We start from the raw sequence: 18,395 nt of genomic DNA on the forward strand, positions 1-18,395 counted from the left end.
AGAGAGATTAGAGGGACAATTAGTGTGCTGAGTAGCAGGCAGTTAGCAAACCTGCCACCTCTAATAAACTGATCGACTGTCTTTCATCCCCTCCTTAAGAACACTCCACATCACACCTGGGTTCAATTGGGATGTGTTTGGACACATCACATGAATTTCTTGGCTGAGAAATCAAAGTAATCGTCTTTGTCTCCCTGTGTGTGTACACTATCAGTTATTGTGTGATTCTGCACGTCTGAACATGTATCCCCTCTCCTTTTCAATCTCATTCACTTTATGTGGTCTCCCTCTGAGTGTGTGTGTGTGAGAAGCTGTCAGACTATAAATCAATATTTTTCCTCCCACACTGCTCCTCTTTTGCCTTGCTCTGGGGATGGATTGCTAGAGTATTTACCATAATGATACGATTAGTCAGACAAACAATCCCATGATCTGAGCTCCATCGCAGCTGATTTCCCATTCTCTCTTTCTCTCTCCCTCCGGCTCTCTTTCCCCCTCCTCCGTTTGTGCGTCTCTCTCTCCTCTCTCGCTCTGTAGCATCCCACTGCTGTCTTGTCACTAGGCCAAGGGAACACAGCAGCACACTCTTTGTACTTCCTGACTATACCTTTCTCTCTCTCTCTCTCGCTCTCCTTCCGCTCTCCCTATCTCTTCACCTCTCTATCTCTGAGTTTTTGTAGGAGAGGGATGTCCAGCCTCTCAGGTCCAATCTGTTAGTGTAGCGATGGGGCCTAGACTAGCTAATTTCTTGGCTGTAATCAGATTAGCAGGCACTGAGCAGCTTTAGTTAGCCCCTGTCTCCCTGCATGCCTGCAACCTGTCTAGTTAGCCAGTTAGCTATTAGCGTTAGTGCTGGAGGAGTCTAGAGGGGAGCTGTCAAGAGACTCAGCCTAGCGTCGTAGCCACAGCCTCAACGCTCCACTCAAACGCTACACTGCCGACGCTACTACGTACTACTACTCCTGCTCAGCTCACTCCCTCTCCTGTCTTTCTGTCCCTGTCTCTCTCTCTCTCTCTCCCGTGCTGCTCATCCCGGGGCAGTTACTGACTGCCTTTGTTTCTCTGCATCACCTTGCAGTCAGTTGCCTGCCTGTGGGTTGGACCTCAGCACTTCTCACTTTTTCTCTCCAGCTCTCTTTTTATTTCAATCTGTCCGCTGTACCTACCTGGTATTGCAAAAATGTATCGGAGCGCAAACCCATGGATCTCAAACTACCTGAGCCATGTCAAGTTCTGCGGCCAAGGTAAGAGAGAGGCTGGGAATGAGGATAGGGTTGGGATTGTGGGCTGTAGCTGGCTCTCTTTTTAAATGCCCCAGTTTCCAGCTTTCCTTGCACTGTCTGCAGCTGTAGCCCCCAAGGATTTACGTAGCAGCCAAGATGAGGGACTAGCTGATTGCAGAAGGAGGGAGAGCTATTTCTGGGCTCTACTTTGTCTGAGGTTATAATTGGAAAGTTATGTTAAGGCATATTATGTGTGTGTGTGTGACAGACACTGTTTGTGTGTGTGTGCTTGTGTAGCCAATGTTTCTCATTCTCATAGCTGTATACCATTTTCACCCTTTCAATAATGCTTCCAGGGTGTTGAACTGAGTGTTGAATGGGGGTTCTGCTTGGTTAACTGGCTGAGAATTCACAACAGATGTTCCTGGTGGTATCCCAGGATGGGTTCCCAGCCATTCAAACCCAGTAGGAGGGGTTGCATCCCAAATGGCACACTTCCCATAGGACTCTTTTCAAAAGTAATACACTATATAGGGAATAGCATGCCATTCTGGTCTGGTGAGGGATTTTGTGTTTTGGGTTTAGGTTTTTACAGCACATTGACCATACATAAGAGTCTCCTGTACACACCATGTACTTAGCCATCCGTCATTTGATCAGCCATTTACTACTAGCGCACAACTAACGATTCCACAATGGCTACACATGCAATGCTCTTGCTAATGGAATAAGACTAGGCTTTGTTAGCCGTTCATTGTCTTGATTGATTGTCTATAATTGGCTTATAGTAGTATCTACTGTAAGTCCTCTGTTTGTAGGGAGGGGTTTAAGACTTTAGTTGGCTCAGTCTCACCTGACTTACCCCTCCTTGGTTTTCTGAATAAACTAAACCTCTCCCTCATTTTATATCTTTACTCTATAAGCCTCTCATGCCACATCCTCCTTTGATTACCTTGTCTCTCGGAGCAGAACATCAGGGAGGTCAGGGCAGGTGGGCGTCTGTGTGGGTGGGTGTGGCTTTTTATTTTATTAGGATCCCCATGAGCTACTGCACATGCAACAGATACTCTTCCTCGAGTCCACAAATAACGTACAAATACATGACTATGTACAGATCAAAAATATGTTATGTTATACAGTACCAGTCAAAAGTTTGGATACCAACTCTTTCAAAGGTATGTCTTTATTTTAACTTTTGTAAATAATCCCCCCCCCATCAGTCTATATACAATACCCCATTATGACAAAGGAAAAACAGGTTTTTAAAACATGTAGCAATAAAAACATAGACCTTATTTACTTAAGTAAAAACCTGCTCAGGACCTCCGACTGGGACGAGGGTTCCCATTCCAACAGGACAATGACCCTATGCACACAGCCAAGACTACGCGGAGTGGCTTCAAGACAAGTCTCTGAATGTCCTAGAGTGGCCCAGCCAGAGCCCGGACTTGAACCCGATTGAACATCTCTGGTGAGACTTGAAAGTAGCTGTGCAGCCACGCACCCCATCCAACCTCACAGAGCTTGGATCTGCAGAGAAGAATGGGACAAACTCCCCAAATACAGGTGTGCCAAGCTCGTAGTGTCATACCCAAGAAGACTCGAGGCTGTAGTCACTGCCAAAAGGCGCTAAAAACAAAGTACTGATTTAAAGCGTCTGAATACATACAGTGGGGCAAAAAAGTATTTATTCAGCCACCAATTGTGCAAGTTCTCCCACTTAAAAAAAGATGAGAGAGGCCTGTACTTTTCATCATTGGTACACTTCAACTATGACAGACAAAATGAGAAAATCACATTTTTAATGAAGTTATTTTTAAATTATGGTGGAAAATAAGTATTTGGTCACCTACAAACAAGCAAGATTTCTGGCTCTCACAGACCTAACGTAACTTCATAGGACACCAGAAACAAAATTGTAGACCTGCACCAGGCTGGGAAGACTGAATCTGCAATTGGTAAGCAGCTTGGTTTGAAGAAATCAACTGTGGGAGCAATTATTAGGAAATGGAAGACATACAAGACCACTGATAATCTTCCTCGATCTGGGGCTCCAAGCAAGATCTCACCCCGTGGGGTCAAAATTATCACAAGAATGGTGAGCAAAAATCCCAGAACCACACGGGGGGACCAAGTGAATGACATGCAGAGAGCTGGGACCAAAGTAACAAAGCCTACCATCAGTAACACACTACGCCGCCAGGGACTCAAATCCTGCAGAAGTTGGCTAGAGAGCATTTGGATGATCCAGAAGAAGATTGGGAGAATGTCATATGGTCAGATGAAATCAAAATAGAAATTTTTGGTAAAAACTCAACTCGTCGTGTTTGGAGGACAAAGAATGCTGAGTTGCATCCACAGAACACCATACCTACTGTGAAGCATGGGGGTGGAAACATCTTGCTGTGGGGCTGTTTTTCTGCAAAGGGACCAGGACAACTGATCCGTGTAAAGGAAAGAATGAATGGGGCCATGTATCGTGAGATTTTGAGTGAAAACCTCCTTCCATCAGCAAGGGCATTGAAGATGAAACGTGGCTGGGTCTTTCAGCGTGACAATGATCCCAAACACACCGCCCGGGCAACGAAGGAGTGGCTTCGTAAGAAGCATTTCAAGGTCCTGGAGTGGCCTAGCCAGTCTCCAGATCTCAACCCCATAGAAAATCTTTGGAGGGAGTTGAAAGTCCGTGTTGCCCAGCAACAGCCCCAAAACATCACTGCTCTAGAGGAGATCTGCATGGAGGAATGGGCCAAAATACCAGCAACAGTGTGTGAACCTTGTGAAGACTTACAGAAAACGTTTGACCTCTGTCATTGCCAACAAAGGGTATATAACAAAGTATTGAGATTAACTTTAGTTTTTGACCAAATACTTATTTTCCACCATAATTTGCAAATAAATTCATTAAAAATCCTACAATGTGATTTTCTGCTATTTTTTTTCTCAATTGTCTGTCATAGTTGAAGTGTACCTATGATGAAAATTTACAGGCCTCTCATCTTTTTAAGTGGGAGAACTTGCACAATTGGTGGCTGACTAAATCCTTTTTTGCCCCACAGTATGTAAATGTAATATTTCAGTTTTCTATTTTTAATAAATGTGCATGTGTTTTTGCTTTGACATTTTGGGTTATTGTGTGTAGAATGAGGGATTTTTTTTCTCCCCCAATCCCTTTTAGAATAGGACTGTAACAAAACAAAATGTGGAAAAAGCCAGGGTTCTAAATACTTTATGAATGCCCTGTGTGTGTGTGTGTGTGTGTGTGTGTGTAGACAAACAATCAAAAGTTTGTACATACCTACTAATTCAAGTGTTTTTCTTTATTTTTACTATTTTCTACACTGAAGAATAATAGCGAAGACTTCAAAATTATGAAATAACACATGGAATCAGGTAGTAACCAAAAAGTGTTTAAACAAATGAAAATCGATGTTACTTTTGAGATTCTTCAAAGTAGCCATCCTCTGCCTTGGTGACAGCTTTGCACATGCTTGGCATTCTCTCAACCAGCTTCACCTAGAATGCTTTTCCAACGTTCTTGAAGGAGTTCCCACATATGCTGGGCACTTGTTGGCTGCTTTTCCTTCAATCTGCGGTCCAACTCATCCCAAACCATCTCAATCCGGTTGAGGTTGGGTGATTTGTGGAGGCCAGGTTGTCTAAGGCTGCACTCCATCACTCTCCTTGGTCAAATAGCCCTTACACAGCCTGGATGTGTGTTTTGGGTCATTGTCCTATTGAAAAACAAATGATAGGCCCACTATGCGCAAGCCAGATGGGAAGGCGTATCACTGCAGAATGCTATGGTAGGCCTCCTGAGTGGCGCAGTGGTCTAAGGCACTGCATTGTTGCTAGCTGTGCCACTATAGATCCTGGTTCGAGTCCAGGCTGTGTCGCAACCGGGTGACCCATTGGGAGGCGCACAATTGGCCCAGCATCGTCCAGGTTAGGGGAGGGTTTGGCTGGCCGGGATGTCCTTGTCCGATCACGCTCTAGTGACTCCTGTGGCCGGCCGGGTGCATGCACGCTGACAAAGTCACCAGGAGTATAGAGTTTCCTCCGACACATTGGTGAGGCTGGTTTCCGGATTAAGTGGGCATTGTGTCAAGAAGTAGTGCTGCTTGGTTGGGTCGTGTTTCGCAGGACGCATGACTTTTGACCTTCGCCTCTCCCGAGTCCGTACGGAAGTTGCAGCAATGAGACAACACTTCAACTACCAAATTGGTACCACAAAATTGTGGAAAAAAGGGGCAATAAAGAATGCTATGGTAGCCATGCTGGTTAAGTGTGCCTTAAATTCTAAATAAATCACTGACGGTGTCACCAGCAAAGCACCCACACACCATCACACCACCTCCTCCATACTTTACAGTGGGAACCACACTTGCAGAGATCATCCGTTCATCTACTCTGGGTCTCAAAAACATGGTGGTTGGAACCAAAAATCTCACATTTGGATTAATCAGACCAAAAAGCAGATTTCCACCAGTAAATGTCTATTGCTCGTGTTTCTTGGCCCAAACAATTCTCTTCTTATTATTGGTATCCTTTAGTGGTGGTTTCTTTGCAGCAATTCAACCATGAAGTCCTGATTCACGCAGTCTCCTTTGAACAGTTGATGTTGAGATGTGTCAGTTGCTTGAACTCTGTGAAGCATTTCTTTGGGCTGCAATCTGAGGTGCAGTTAGCTCTAATGAACTTATCCTCTGCAGCAGAGGTAACTCTGTGTCTTCCTTTCCTGTGGAGGTGTATGTGACTGCACTTAAAGAAACTTTCTTGACATTTTCCATATTGACTGACATTCATGTCTTAAAGTAATGATGGATTCTCGTTTCTCTTTGCTTATTTTACATGTTCTTGCCATAATATGGACCATCTTCTGTAGACCAACCCTACCTTGCCCCAACACAGCTGATTGGCTGAAACGCGTTAAAGAACGAAATTCCACCAGTGAACTTTTAACAAGGCACACCTGTTATTTGAAATGAGTGCGCAAAGCTTTCATCAAGTCAAAGGGTGGCTACTTTGAACAATCTCAAATATAAAATATATTTTGATTTGTTTAACACTTTGTTTTGGTTAGTACATGATTCCATAGTTTTGATGTCTTCACTATTATTCTACACTTTAGAAAATAGTAAAAATAAAGAAAAATCTTTGAACTTTTTGATTGGTAATGTATAGTGGAAAGACACCAAGAGACAACAACAATACTGTTTACACACTATTCATAGATACATATTATTATATACAATACAGTTAAATTAGATCTTTAGTAGGAGGAGAGGTACTGTGATTCAATTTTTTTTTTTTAAACTAAACTTGCTTTTTATCTGAGTAACCTCTTGTGGCAGAGCATTTCACGATGACATGGCTCTACATAACTGAGCGATGCATAAAATCAGTTTTTGTATTGGGTTTCGTGAAGAAACCCATAGTGGCGTGTCTGGTGGGGTATGTGTGCATGTTTCAAGTGTATGCGAAAGATTATACAAGTGGTTAGGCATTTTCAACACAAAACTGTGGTGGTGGTGGGGGGGGGGGTAGTCGGAGTTGTAATGTAAGTGATCCTGTTGTGTCATTTTAGTGACATTTCCTTTTGGGCGCTCTCTAATCGCGGGCTGTTCTGCTCAGGATAATCCCATCTCAGCAGGGACATATGCTCTTGAATGGAGTGAGTATTTTCTGCACACACTTACTTAATAAGCCCAATGTGGGATTATTGCCTTCTCCAAGTATTAGCATTAGTGTATAGAGCCTGTAGCAATAAATAACTTATAGAACAGTAAAGGGGCATCTCGCTGTCAAACACAGTAGGTTTATCATGAAATAAATCATGTCTCATGCAGTTTCAAGCAATCGGCATTCAGGATCAGATCTACTGTGCCTTCAGAAAGTATTCAAACCCCTTGACTTACTCCATATTTTGTTGCAACCTGAATTCAACATTTATTTAAAAAAAAACATCTTTTTACCCATCTACACACACTGCCCCATAATGACAAAGTGAAAACATGTATTTAGAAATGTTTAGCAAATTTATTGAAAATGAAATATGGCTAAATCAATGAGCAGTTTCATTCCTCTCCAGCAACTGAGTTAGGAAGGACGCCTGTGTCTTTGTAGTGACTGTGTATTGATACACCACCCAAAGTCTAATTAATAACTTCACCATGCTCAAAGGGATATTAATGTCTCATGTTTTATATCCAATAGATGCCCTTCTTTGAGAGGCATTGGAAAACCTCCCTGTTCTTTGTGATTGCATCTGTTTTTGAAATGTACTGCTTGACTTATGGACCTTATAAATGATCTGTATGTGTGGAGTACAGATTTGTATTCCTGAACCTATTTAGACTTATTGAAGTCCTATTGAATACTTATTGACTCGAGACATTCCAGCTTTTCATTTTTTATGACTTTATGACATGTAATTCCACTTTGACAATTATGACATGTTATGTGTATATAGACAGACCATTTGATCAAATCATCTCAATTTAATACATTTTTTATTCAGTTTGTACGACAACAAAATGTAGAAAAATTAAAGGGGTGTGAATACTTTCTGAAGTCACTGTACCTATTGAAGTTGAGCACATACATTTGATTAAAATTGATATATATTTTTTTAATTGAACCTTTTATTTAACTAGTCTAGTCAGTTAAGAACAAATTCTTATTTACAATGACGGCCTACAATGGAACAGGGGGTAACTGCCTCGTTCAAGGGCAGAACGACAGATTCGTACCTTGCCAACTCAGGGATTCGATCCAGCAACCTTTCGGTTACTGGCCTAAAGCTCTAACCACTAGGCTACCTGCCGCCCCATAAAGTGGTATGAAGTCTATGCTATGATCTTTTGATATCTCAGCTTAGACCTAGGGGGGGCGTATGCCTGTGAGACTCCATTGAATCATGAAATCAGATCATCCCCATGTTTTACTAGTGCAGGGCAACTTTAATAGCTCTGTCTACGTGCATATAGTGTTCTTATAACACTATTGCATCCCTAGTGGCCTGTAGATTACATCTTTAACATCAAAGGGTTGGGATGTCTGTGATCATCTTAGTGGTTTTATGCGTGTGTGTGTATGGAATGTGTAGTGCATTGAAGCACCCTCCTACTATTTATCTTTCCTCTGCTCTAAATGGACCTGCATGCTGCCATTGAGGCTGTTAAAGTAACACAGGCATGTATCTGATGGCCTTCTATGCCCCCTGTAGGCTACAACATGTTGACTCATCCAGCACCATTTTAACACTAGGATCTCAACAGCTAAATGTGGTTTTACACTGCAGTGATAGTATGGTATAGCCTGTTTGTGGTGTCTTGCCAATTCCTCTGCACAAGCAGATTAGTGACCAGGTTAAATCAAATGTAATTTGTCACATGCGCCGAGCACAGCGGGTGTAGACCTTACCATGAAATGCTTATTTACAAGCCCTTAACCAACAATGCAGTTTTAAGAAAATAAGTTTTGTTTATTTAGTAAATATTTTCTTAAGTAACACAATAAAATAACAATAGTGAGGCTATAGACCGGGGGTACCAGTACAGAGTCGAAGTGCTGGGATACATGTTAGTCGAGGTATTTGGGTTAAATGTACATGTAGGTAGGGGTAAAGTGACTATGTGTAGATAATAAACAGAGTAGCAGCAGTGTTAAAAAAAATGTGGGTGGACCTAGACTGTGCACTCCGGCACCGCTTGCCGTGCAGTAGCAGAGTGTGCTCTCTGACTTGGGTGGCTGGAGTTTGACAATTTCTGCGGCCTTCCTCTCATACCGCCTAGTATAGAGGTCTTGGATGGCAGGAGGTTGGCCCCAGTGATGTACTGGGCTGTATGCATTACCCTCTGTTGCGCCTTAGTCGGATGCCGAGCAGTTGCCATACCAGGCGGTGTTTCCAGTCTCCTGAGGGGGAATAGGCGTTGTCGTGCCCTCTTCACATCTTGGTGCGTTTGGACCATGATATTTTTGTTGTTGTTGTGGACACCAAGGAATTTAAAGCGCTCAACATGCTCCACTACAGCCTGTTAATGTGAATGGGGGCGGGTTCATTTTCCTGAAGTCCAGTCAGCTTCTTTGTCTTGCTCACGTTGATGGAGAGGTTGTTGTCCTGGCACCACACTGCCAGGTCTCTGACCACCTCACTATAGGCTTTCTCATCGTTGTCTGTGATGCAGCCCGGTGGTAGGCTTGAGCCTACCACCGTTGTCGTCAGCAAACTTAACGGTGGTGTTGGAGTCGTGCTTGGCCACACAGTCATGGGTGAACAGGGAGTACAGGACTAAGCAAGCACCCCTGAGGGGCCCCCGTGTTGAGGATCAGCGTGGCAGATGTATTGCTGCCTACCCTTGCCGTCCCCAGGTGGTCCAACAGGAAGTCTAGGATCCAGTTGCAGAGGGAGGTGTTTAGTCCCAGGGTCCTTAGTTCCCATAAAGCTCATTACTAAGCTATGGTGTTGAACGCTGAGCTGTGGTAAACAAACAGTATTCTCTCACAGGTGTTCCTTTTGTCCAGGTGGGAAAGGGCAGTGTGGAGTGCAATTGAGATTGCGTCATCAGTGGATCTGGTGTGCAGTAAAGAACCAATAAGTACTGTATATTCTTAAAATGGGGTATACAGTTCCTTTAAGTTAAAATGTTTTGCCTACATAATTAACCACGTTTCCATTCACAGTTTTTAGGTGAGTAAAGTCATACCTTAAGAAAAATAATAATGACCGCTATAATGGAAACAGGACGTTTTATAAAAAATAAAAAAATGCCGACAGGTTAGTTCGACATGGTGGGTTATTTTTGTGTCTGTAAAATTTATTACGCTAGAAATGGTGGTGGAAACGTCTTTATGCGCAAATATTGATATAATAACCATACCATCGAAGTAAACTTGAAGTCACGCGACAATATGGTGTGTGTGTGTGGTCCGCCCACTATGACTCGGGAAACCTTGCAGTTTGTTAGGCCACAGATGAAATAAGTTACGATTAACTTCACAGGGTGGTGAAAGTGCATGGTGATCTTGATGCTCCTTTCCAAATAAATATTGTCTGTCTTATTCTGGTGATATGATGATCGTTGCTTGACTGCTGTTTAAAAAATAAATATTCTCGCTGTTTTCCGTAATAATTCCATGTAGACTAGCCTACAGTAGGCTATCTGCAAGCTGTTGGCTGGAGCACATGTGCCAAGACCAGAGCAGGCACATTTGTTATTTAACACAAAACTATCGGTAGAGTTGAAAATGCAATGGAAACACATTCAACTTTCAATTTTTATTTGATTCATGAAAACTTAGTGCACACAAAATTTATTTTTTGCTTATGTCATCACACACTGATTTTTATATGAAACAAGTTTGTTTGGTGGAAATTACGCATATTTTGGATTACGGATACGCGGATTCTAGAATACTTGCATAAAAACCTGATGCTAATTGGAGAGAAACCTAGCTACTGATGGAGAAGATTAACAGAAGTGTACATGAATACATTGTTGTTTTCGTTCTCTGATATTTATCTATCCCTGTCACTTTATCAGCTAGTAAAATTACCTGTAGGCTACAATATGAGAGGGATGTTTAAGGCCTGAGCTAGTATGTTTTTACGGAAAACTTTTGTAAATAATTTGTACATAATGTTTCTGCCACCATATCTTACGGCAACAAGAGCTTCTGGATATCAGGACAGCGATCAGTCGCCTCGGATTAGACACATATTTTTTCTTCAACAAGCAGGAAGCACAGGATATACTGCGAACACCCAACAAGGCCGACATCCCCGTTATTGGCAAGATAAAGAGACGCAGGTACAGAGCACACAGAGTGGGGTGCCTCATAAGGATCCAGAGAAGGCGAGTGGGAAAGCTGCCGTTACCGTCAATATTACTTGCTAACGTACAATCATTGGACAATAAATTAGACGAGGTACGATCACGAATATCCTACCAACAGGACATCAAAAACTGTAACATCTTAAGTTTCATGGAATCGTGGCTGAATGAGGTCATGGATATTCAGCTAGCAGGATATATGCTGCACTGGCTAGATAGAACAGCACACTCCGGTAAGACGAGGGCAGGCAGTCTGTGCATATTTGTAAACAGCTGGTGCACTAAATATTTTTTTATTTTAAATTTTATTTCACCTTAATTTAACCAGGTAGGCAAGTTGAGAACAAGTTCTCATTTACAATTGCGACCTGGCCAAGATAAAGCAAAGCAGTTCGACACATGCAACAACAGAGTTACACATGGAGTAAAACAAACATACAGTCAATAATACAGTAGAAAAATAAGTCTAAATACAATGTGAGCAAATGATGTGAGATAAGGGAGGTAAAGGCAAAAAAAGTCCATGGTGGCGAGGTAAATACAATATAGCAAGTAAAACACTGGAATGGTAGATTTGCAGTGGAAGAATGTGCAAAGGAGCAAAATAAATAAATACAGTAGAGGAAGAGGTAGTTGTTTGGGCTAAATTATAGATGGGCTATGTACAGGTACAGTAATCTGTCAGCTGCTCTGACAGCTGGTGCTTAAAGCTAGTGAGGGAGATAAGGGTTTCCAGTTTCAGAGATTTTTGTAGTTCGTTCCAGTCATTGGCAGTAGAGAACTAGAAGGAGAGGCGGCCAAAGGAGGAATTGACTTTGGGGGGTGACCAGAGAGATATACCTGCTAGAGCGCGTGCTACAGGTGGGTGCTGCTATGGTGACCAACGAGCTGAGATAAGGGGGGACTTTACCTAGCAGGGTCTTGTAGGTGACCTGGAGCCAGTGGGTTAGGCGACGAGTATGAAGCGAGGGCCAGCCAACGAGAGCGTACAGGTCGCAGTGGTGAGTAGTATATGGGGCTTTGGTGACAAAACAGATGGCACTGTGATAGACTGCATCCAAATTATTGAGTAGGGTATTGGAGGCTATTTTGTAAATGACATCGCCGAAGTCGAGGATCGGTAGGATGGTCAGTTTTACGAGGGTATGTTTGGCAGCATGAGTGAACGATGCTTTGTTGCGAAATAGGAAGCCAATTCTAGATATAACTTTGGATTGGAGATGTTTGATGTGAGTCTGGAAGGAGAGTTTACAGTCTAACCAGACACCTAGGTATTTGTAGTTGTCCACAGTCCAGAGTAGTGATGCTGGACGGGCGGGCAGGTGCAGGCAGCGATCGGTTGAAGAGCATGCATTTAGTTTTACTTGTATTTAAGAGCAGTTGGAGGCCACGGAAGGAGAGTTGTATGGCATTGAAGCTCGTCTGGAGGGTTGTTAACACAGTGTCCAAAGAAGGGCCAGAAGTATACAGAATGGTGTCGTCTGCGTAGAGGTGGATCAGAGACTCACCAGCAGCAAGATCGACCTCATTGATGTATACAGAGAAGAGAGTCGGCCCAAGAATTGAACCCTGTGGCACCCCCATAGAGGCTGCCAGAGACAACAGGCCCTCCAATTTGATACACTGAACTCTATCAGAGAAGTAGTTGGTGAACCAGGCGAGGCATTCATTTGAGAAACCAAGGCTACTGAGTCTGCCGATAAGAATGTGGTGATTGACAGAGTCGAAAGCCTTGGCCTGTTCAATGAATACGGCTGCACAGTATTGTTTCTTATCGATGGAGGTTAAGATATCGTTTAGGACCTTGAGCATGGTTTAGGTGCACCCATGACCAGCTCTGAAACCAGATTGCATAGCGGAGAAGGTGCGGTGGGATTCGAAATGGTCGGTAATCTGTTTGTTGACTTGGCTTTCGAAGACCTTAGAAAGGCAGGGTAGGATAGATATAGGTCTGTAGCAGTTTGGGTCAAGAGTGTCCCCCCCCTTTGAAGAGGGGGATGACAGCAGCTGCTTTCCAATCTTTGGGAAACTCAGACAACACGAAAGAGAGGTTGAACAGGCAAGTAATAGGGGTTGCAACAATTTCGGCAGATAATTTTAGAAAAAGGGTCCATATTGTCTAGCCCGGCTGATTTGTAGGGGAAGCCTCTAGATTTTGCTTGACTGAAGTAGATTATCGTATGATAAACTGTAGACCACACTATTTGCCAAGAGTTTTCATCTATACTTTTCGTGGCTGTTTATTTGCCACCACAGACGGACGTGGGCACTGACTGCACTCAGTCAGCTGTATAAGGAAATAAGAAAACAGGAAACCGCTCACCCAGAGGCCGGAGCTCCTAGTCGCCGGAGACTTTTCATGCAGGGAAACTTAAATCAGTTTTACCTAATTTCTATCGACATGTTAAATGCGCAACCAGAGGGAAAAACATTCTAAATCACCTGTACTCCACACACAGAGATGAATAAAAAGCTCCCCCTCTATTTCGTAAATCTGACCACAATTCTATCCTCCTGATTCCTGCTTACTAGCTATAGTGACTCGGTCTATAAAAAAGTGGTCAGATGAAGCAGATGGTAAACTACAGGACTTTTTTGCTATCACAGTCTGGAACATGTTCCGGGATTCTTCCGATGGCATTGAGGAGTACACCACATCAGTCACTGACCTTATCAATAAGTGAATCGAGGTCGTCGTCCCCACAGTGACTGTACATATATACCCCAACCAGAAGCCATGGAAACATTTGCACTGGGCTAAAAGATAGAGCTGCCGCTTTTACGGTGCGGGACTCTAACCTGGAAGCTTATAAGAAATCCTGCTATGCCCTCTGACGATCCATCAAACAGGTAAAGCGCTAAGATTGAATAATATTACACCGGCTCCGATGCTCGTCTTATGTGGCAGGGCTTGCTAACTATTACAGACTAAAAATGGAAGCACAGCCACGAGCTGCCCAGTGTCACGAGCCTACCAAACGTGCCAAATCACTTCTATGCTCGCGTCAAGGCAAGCAACACTGAGGCATGCATGAGGGCATCAGCTGTTCCGGACGACTGTGTGATCACACTCTCCATAGCTGACATGATTCACATTCACAAGGCCGCTGGGCCAGATGGATTACCAGGACGTGTGCTCCAGGCTGACCAACTGGCAGGTGTCTTCACTGACATTTTCAACATGTCCCTGATTGAGTGTAATACCAACATGTTTAAAGCAGACCACCATATTCCCTGTGCCCAAGAACACTAAGGAAACCTGCCTAAATGACTACAGCACTCACATCCGTAGCCATGAAGTGCTTTGAAATGCTGGTAATGGCTCACATCAACACCATTATCCAAAGAGACCCTAGACCCACTCCAATTTGCGTACTGCCCAAACAGATCCACAGATGATGCAATCTATATTGCACTCCACACTGCACTGTCCCTCCTGGACAAAAGGAACACCTACAGTGAAAGTCAGAAGTCTACATACATTAAAACTCCATTTTAAACCACTCCACAAATGACTTGTTAACAAACTATCATTTTGGCAAGTTGGTTAGGACATCTACTTTGTGCATGACACAAGTAATTCTTCGAACAATTGTTTACAGACCGATTATTTCACTTTATAATTCACTTTATCACAATTCCAGTGGGTCAGAAGTTAACGTACATAGACTAAGTTGACTGTGCTTTTAAACAGCTTGGAAAATTACAGAAAATTATGTCATGGCTTTAGAAGCTTCTGTTAGGCTAATTGACATCATTTGAGTCAGTTGGAGGTGTACCTGTGGATGTATTTCAAGGCCTACCTTCAAACTTTTTGCTTGACATCATGGGAAAAGAAATCAGCCAAGACCTTAGAAAAACAATTGTAGACTTCCAAAAGTCTGGTTCATCCTTGGGAGCAATTTCCAAATGTCTGAAGGTACCACGTTCATATGTACAAACAATAATACGCAAGTATAAACACCATGGGACCATGCAGCCGTCATACCACTCAGGAAGAGATGAACGTACTTTGGTGCAAAGAGTGCAAATCAATCCCAGAACAACAGCAAAGGACCTTGTGAAGATGCTGGAGGAAACAGGTTAAAACATATCTATATCCACAGTGAAACAAGTCCTATATCGACATAACCTGAAAGGCCGCTCAGCAAGGAAGAAGCCACTGCTCCAAAACCGCCATAAAAAAGCCAGACTACGGTTTGCAACTGCACATGGCGACAAAGATCGTACTTTTTGGAGAAATGTCCTCTGGTCTGATGAAACAAAAATATAACTGTTTAGCCATAATGACCGTTGTTATGTTTGGAGGAAAAAGGAGGAGGCTTGCAATCCGAAGAACACCCTCCCAACTGCGAAGCACGGGGGTGGCAGCATCATGTTGTGGGGGTGCTTTGTTGCAGGAGGGACTGGTGCACTTCACAAAATAGATGGCTTCATAAGGGAGGACAATTATGTGGATATTGAAGCAACAGCAACATCTCAAGACATCAGCCAGGAAGATAAAGCTTGGTCGCAAATGGTTCTTCTAAATGAACAATGACCCCAAGCATACTTCCAAAGTTGTGGCAAAATGGCTTAAGGACAACAAAGTCAAGGTATTGGAGTGTTCATCACAAAGCCCTGACCTCAATCCTATAGACAAATTGTGGGCAGAACTGAAAAAGCGTGTGCGATTCACCCAACTTATTGTGGGAAGCTTGTGGAAGGCTCCCCAAAATGTTTGACCCAATTTTTAAAGTCAATGCTACCAAATACTTATTGAGTGGATGTAAACTTCTGACCCACTGGGAATGTGATGAAAGAAATAAACGCTGAAATAAATGATTCTCTCTACTATTATTCTGACGTTTCACATTCTTAAAATAAAGTGGTGATCCTAACTGACATAAGACAGGGAATTTGTACTAGGATTAAATGTCAGGATTTGTGAAAAACTGAGTTGAAATGTATTTGGCTAAGGTGTATGTTAACTTCCGACATCAACTGTACGTGAGAATGCTATTCATTAACTACTGCTCAGCGTACCCTCAAAGCTCATCACTAAGCTAAGGATCCTGGGACTAAACACATCCCTCTGCATCTGGATCCTGGACATCCTGACAGGCTGCCCCCAGGTGGTAATGGTAGGTAACAACACATCCGCCACGCTGATCTTCAACACAGGGGTCCCTCAGGGGTGCGTGCTCAGTCCCTCCTGGACTCCCTGTTCACGCATATGACTGCACGGCCAGGCACGACTCAAACACCATCATTAAGTTTGCAGATGACGCAATGACAAGACAGCCTGGGAGGAGGTCAGAGACCTGGCCGTGTGGTGCCAAGACAACAACCTCTCCCTCATCGTGATCAAGACTTCAGGAAAAAGATGACCAAGCACGCCCCCATTCTCATCGATGGGGCTGCAGTGGAGCAGGTTGAGAGCTTCAAGTTCCTTGGCGTCCACATCACCAACAAACTAACATGGTCCAAGCACACCAAGACAGTTGTGAATAGGACATGACAAAACCTATTCCCCATCAGAAGACTGAAAATATTTTCAATGGTCCTCAGATCCTCAAAATGTTCTACAGCTGCACCATCGAGAGCATCCTGACTTGTTGCATCACTGCCTTGTATGGCAACTGCTCAGCCTCTGACTTCAAGGCACTACAGAGGGTAGTGCGAATGGCCCAGTACATCACTGGGCCCAAGCTTCCTGCCATCCAGGACCTCTATACCAGGCGGTGTCAGAGGAAGGCCCTAAAAATGGTCAAAGACTCCAGCCACCCAAGTTATAGACTGTTCTCTCTGCTATCGCATGGCAAGCAGTACCAGAGCGCCAAGAGATTCTAAACAGCTTCTACCTCCAAGCCATAAGACTCCTGAACACCTAATCAAATGGCTACCCAGAGTATGTGCATTGCCCCCCATCTTTTACACTGCTGCTACTCTCTGTTGTTATCATCTATGCATAGTACATTTTGACTCTCATAGCAACGGGTCTGAATACTTATGTAAATATTATATTTAATTTTTCGCTTCATCATTATGGGGTATTTTGTGTAAATTGGTGAGGAAAAAGTTTTATTTAATCCATTTTAGAATAAGGCTGTAATTTAACAAAATGTGGAAAAAGTCAAGGGGTTTGAAAACTTTGCGAGAGGTGTGTGTGTGTAAAATATATATATATATATATTTTAAAAAATGTTGCTGCTTGTTTTCAATGTTATTTTGGAATTCATTTGTGTCACATATCAGTTTGCAAACATTGTTTAGAATTAAATAATTGAGTAAATAAAGCTGTATACAAACATGGTCTCTTTTTTGCTTCCTTGAGTAAGGCAGCTCCAAAATGCAGGTGTTTCAGCCTAGCTTAGTGCTTTCTGTGGTGGAGGGGCAGCCAGCGGAAAATGCTGATCATTGGGGTTGGTAATGTACTCTAGTTGGGCCGTGATTGGCTCATGGCTCATTGATGAGGACACTACGTCACCTCAAAATCTACGGGGAGAACTGAAAAATTCAAGCCCCTTGAGTTACATTCGAAGTGCCCATCCTAAAAGGCTCAAGGTCATTGGCCACAGATAGAATGACGTCAAATCATGTTACATCTACCGTAGCTTTGATTGGACTGATCATGTCAATATCATACTTTCCAAATCTTAGCTAGCAAGCTAGACAAGCAGTCATTATCATGAATCACGTCGACAATCTACTCGCAAATTATAGGTCAAATGTATCGGTGCTCATCGGCCATTGGACATTACACAACAAGTTGGAAATCGCAAATTCAACAATGAGTGGTTTGGAAGGAATCAGTGGCTAACTGCAAGTGTTGCAAAGCAATCACAAGCCTGCTATTCAGTGGAGTGGCTGTGTGGTTCAAGTCTGGGTTTAAGGGTCTCTCTTCCAAGCATTAAAGGATAAACATTCAACACCATGGGCCAGAAAAGTTTGATTACATTGGCCATGCTGTCAATCCAGCATGACTTCTGCCACTTTCAAGACAACTGGGAACTCTGGAGGGGGACATTTTTTAGCTATGACTGGGGAAAATACGTTTTGAATAGTCATCCAATTCGGAATTCCAAGTCGGGAACGCAGGTTGTGTCATCGGCAAACTTAATGATCGGCCTGAAGATCACTGACATCATGATTCGACCTTGTTTTTCCCTTAATTCCCTGTTGTTTTGAAAGCACTATAATCTCCAGAGAATGAAATACTTTGACAACGTTTGATGACTGCTGCGCCAACTTTCTTTTCAAGTGAGCACATCACAATAAGGTGAGTCCAAAAATGTATTGTATGCTGTTGCATAAATAATGTAATATGCCAGGGAGACATGTATACTGAAGCTAA

The 18,395-nt window shown here is 43.1% G+C and overlaps 1 protein-coding gene across 6 annotated transcripts in view; it reads left to right on the forward strand.

The window, feature by feature from the left end:
• Positions 1 to 18,395, forward strand: part of LOC109899543 (supervillin) — a 151,822-nt gene that overhangs the window by 38,426 nt on the left and 95,001 nt on the right. For 2 of the 6 annotated variants that reach the window (XM_031835940.1, XM_031835941.1), the window contains exon 1: positions 363 to 1,244. The exons of 2 other annotated variants lie outside the window; for them this stretch is intronic. In XM_031835940.1, the coding sequence (XP_031691800.1) occupies positions 1,181 to 1,244 (64 nt within the window). In that variant the 5' untranslated portion in view covers positions 363 to 1,180. Of the gene's footprint in view, positions 1 to 361; positions 1,245 to 18,395 lie in introns of those variants that run through there. 2 more of the 6 variants (XM_031835942.1, XM_031835944.1) reach the window with 2 other exon arrangements.

This window comes from Oncorhynchus kisutch, linkage group LG11 (genome assembly GCF_002021735.2).
Source record: "Oncorhynchus kisutch isolate 150728-3 linkage group LG11, Okis_V2, whole genome shotgun sequence".
Classification (NCBI taxonomy): Eukaryota; Metazoa; Chordata; class Actinopteri; order Salmoniformes; family Salmonidae; genus Oncorhynchus; species Oncorhynchus kisutch.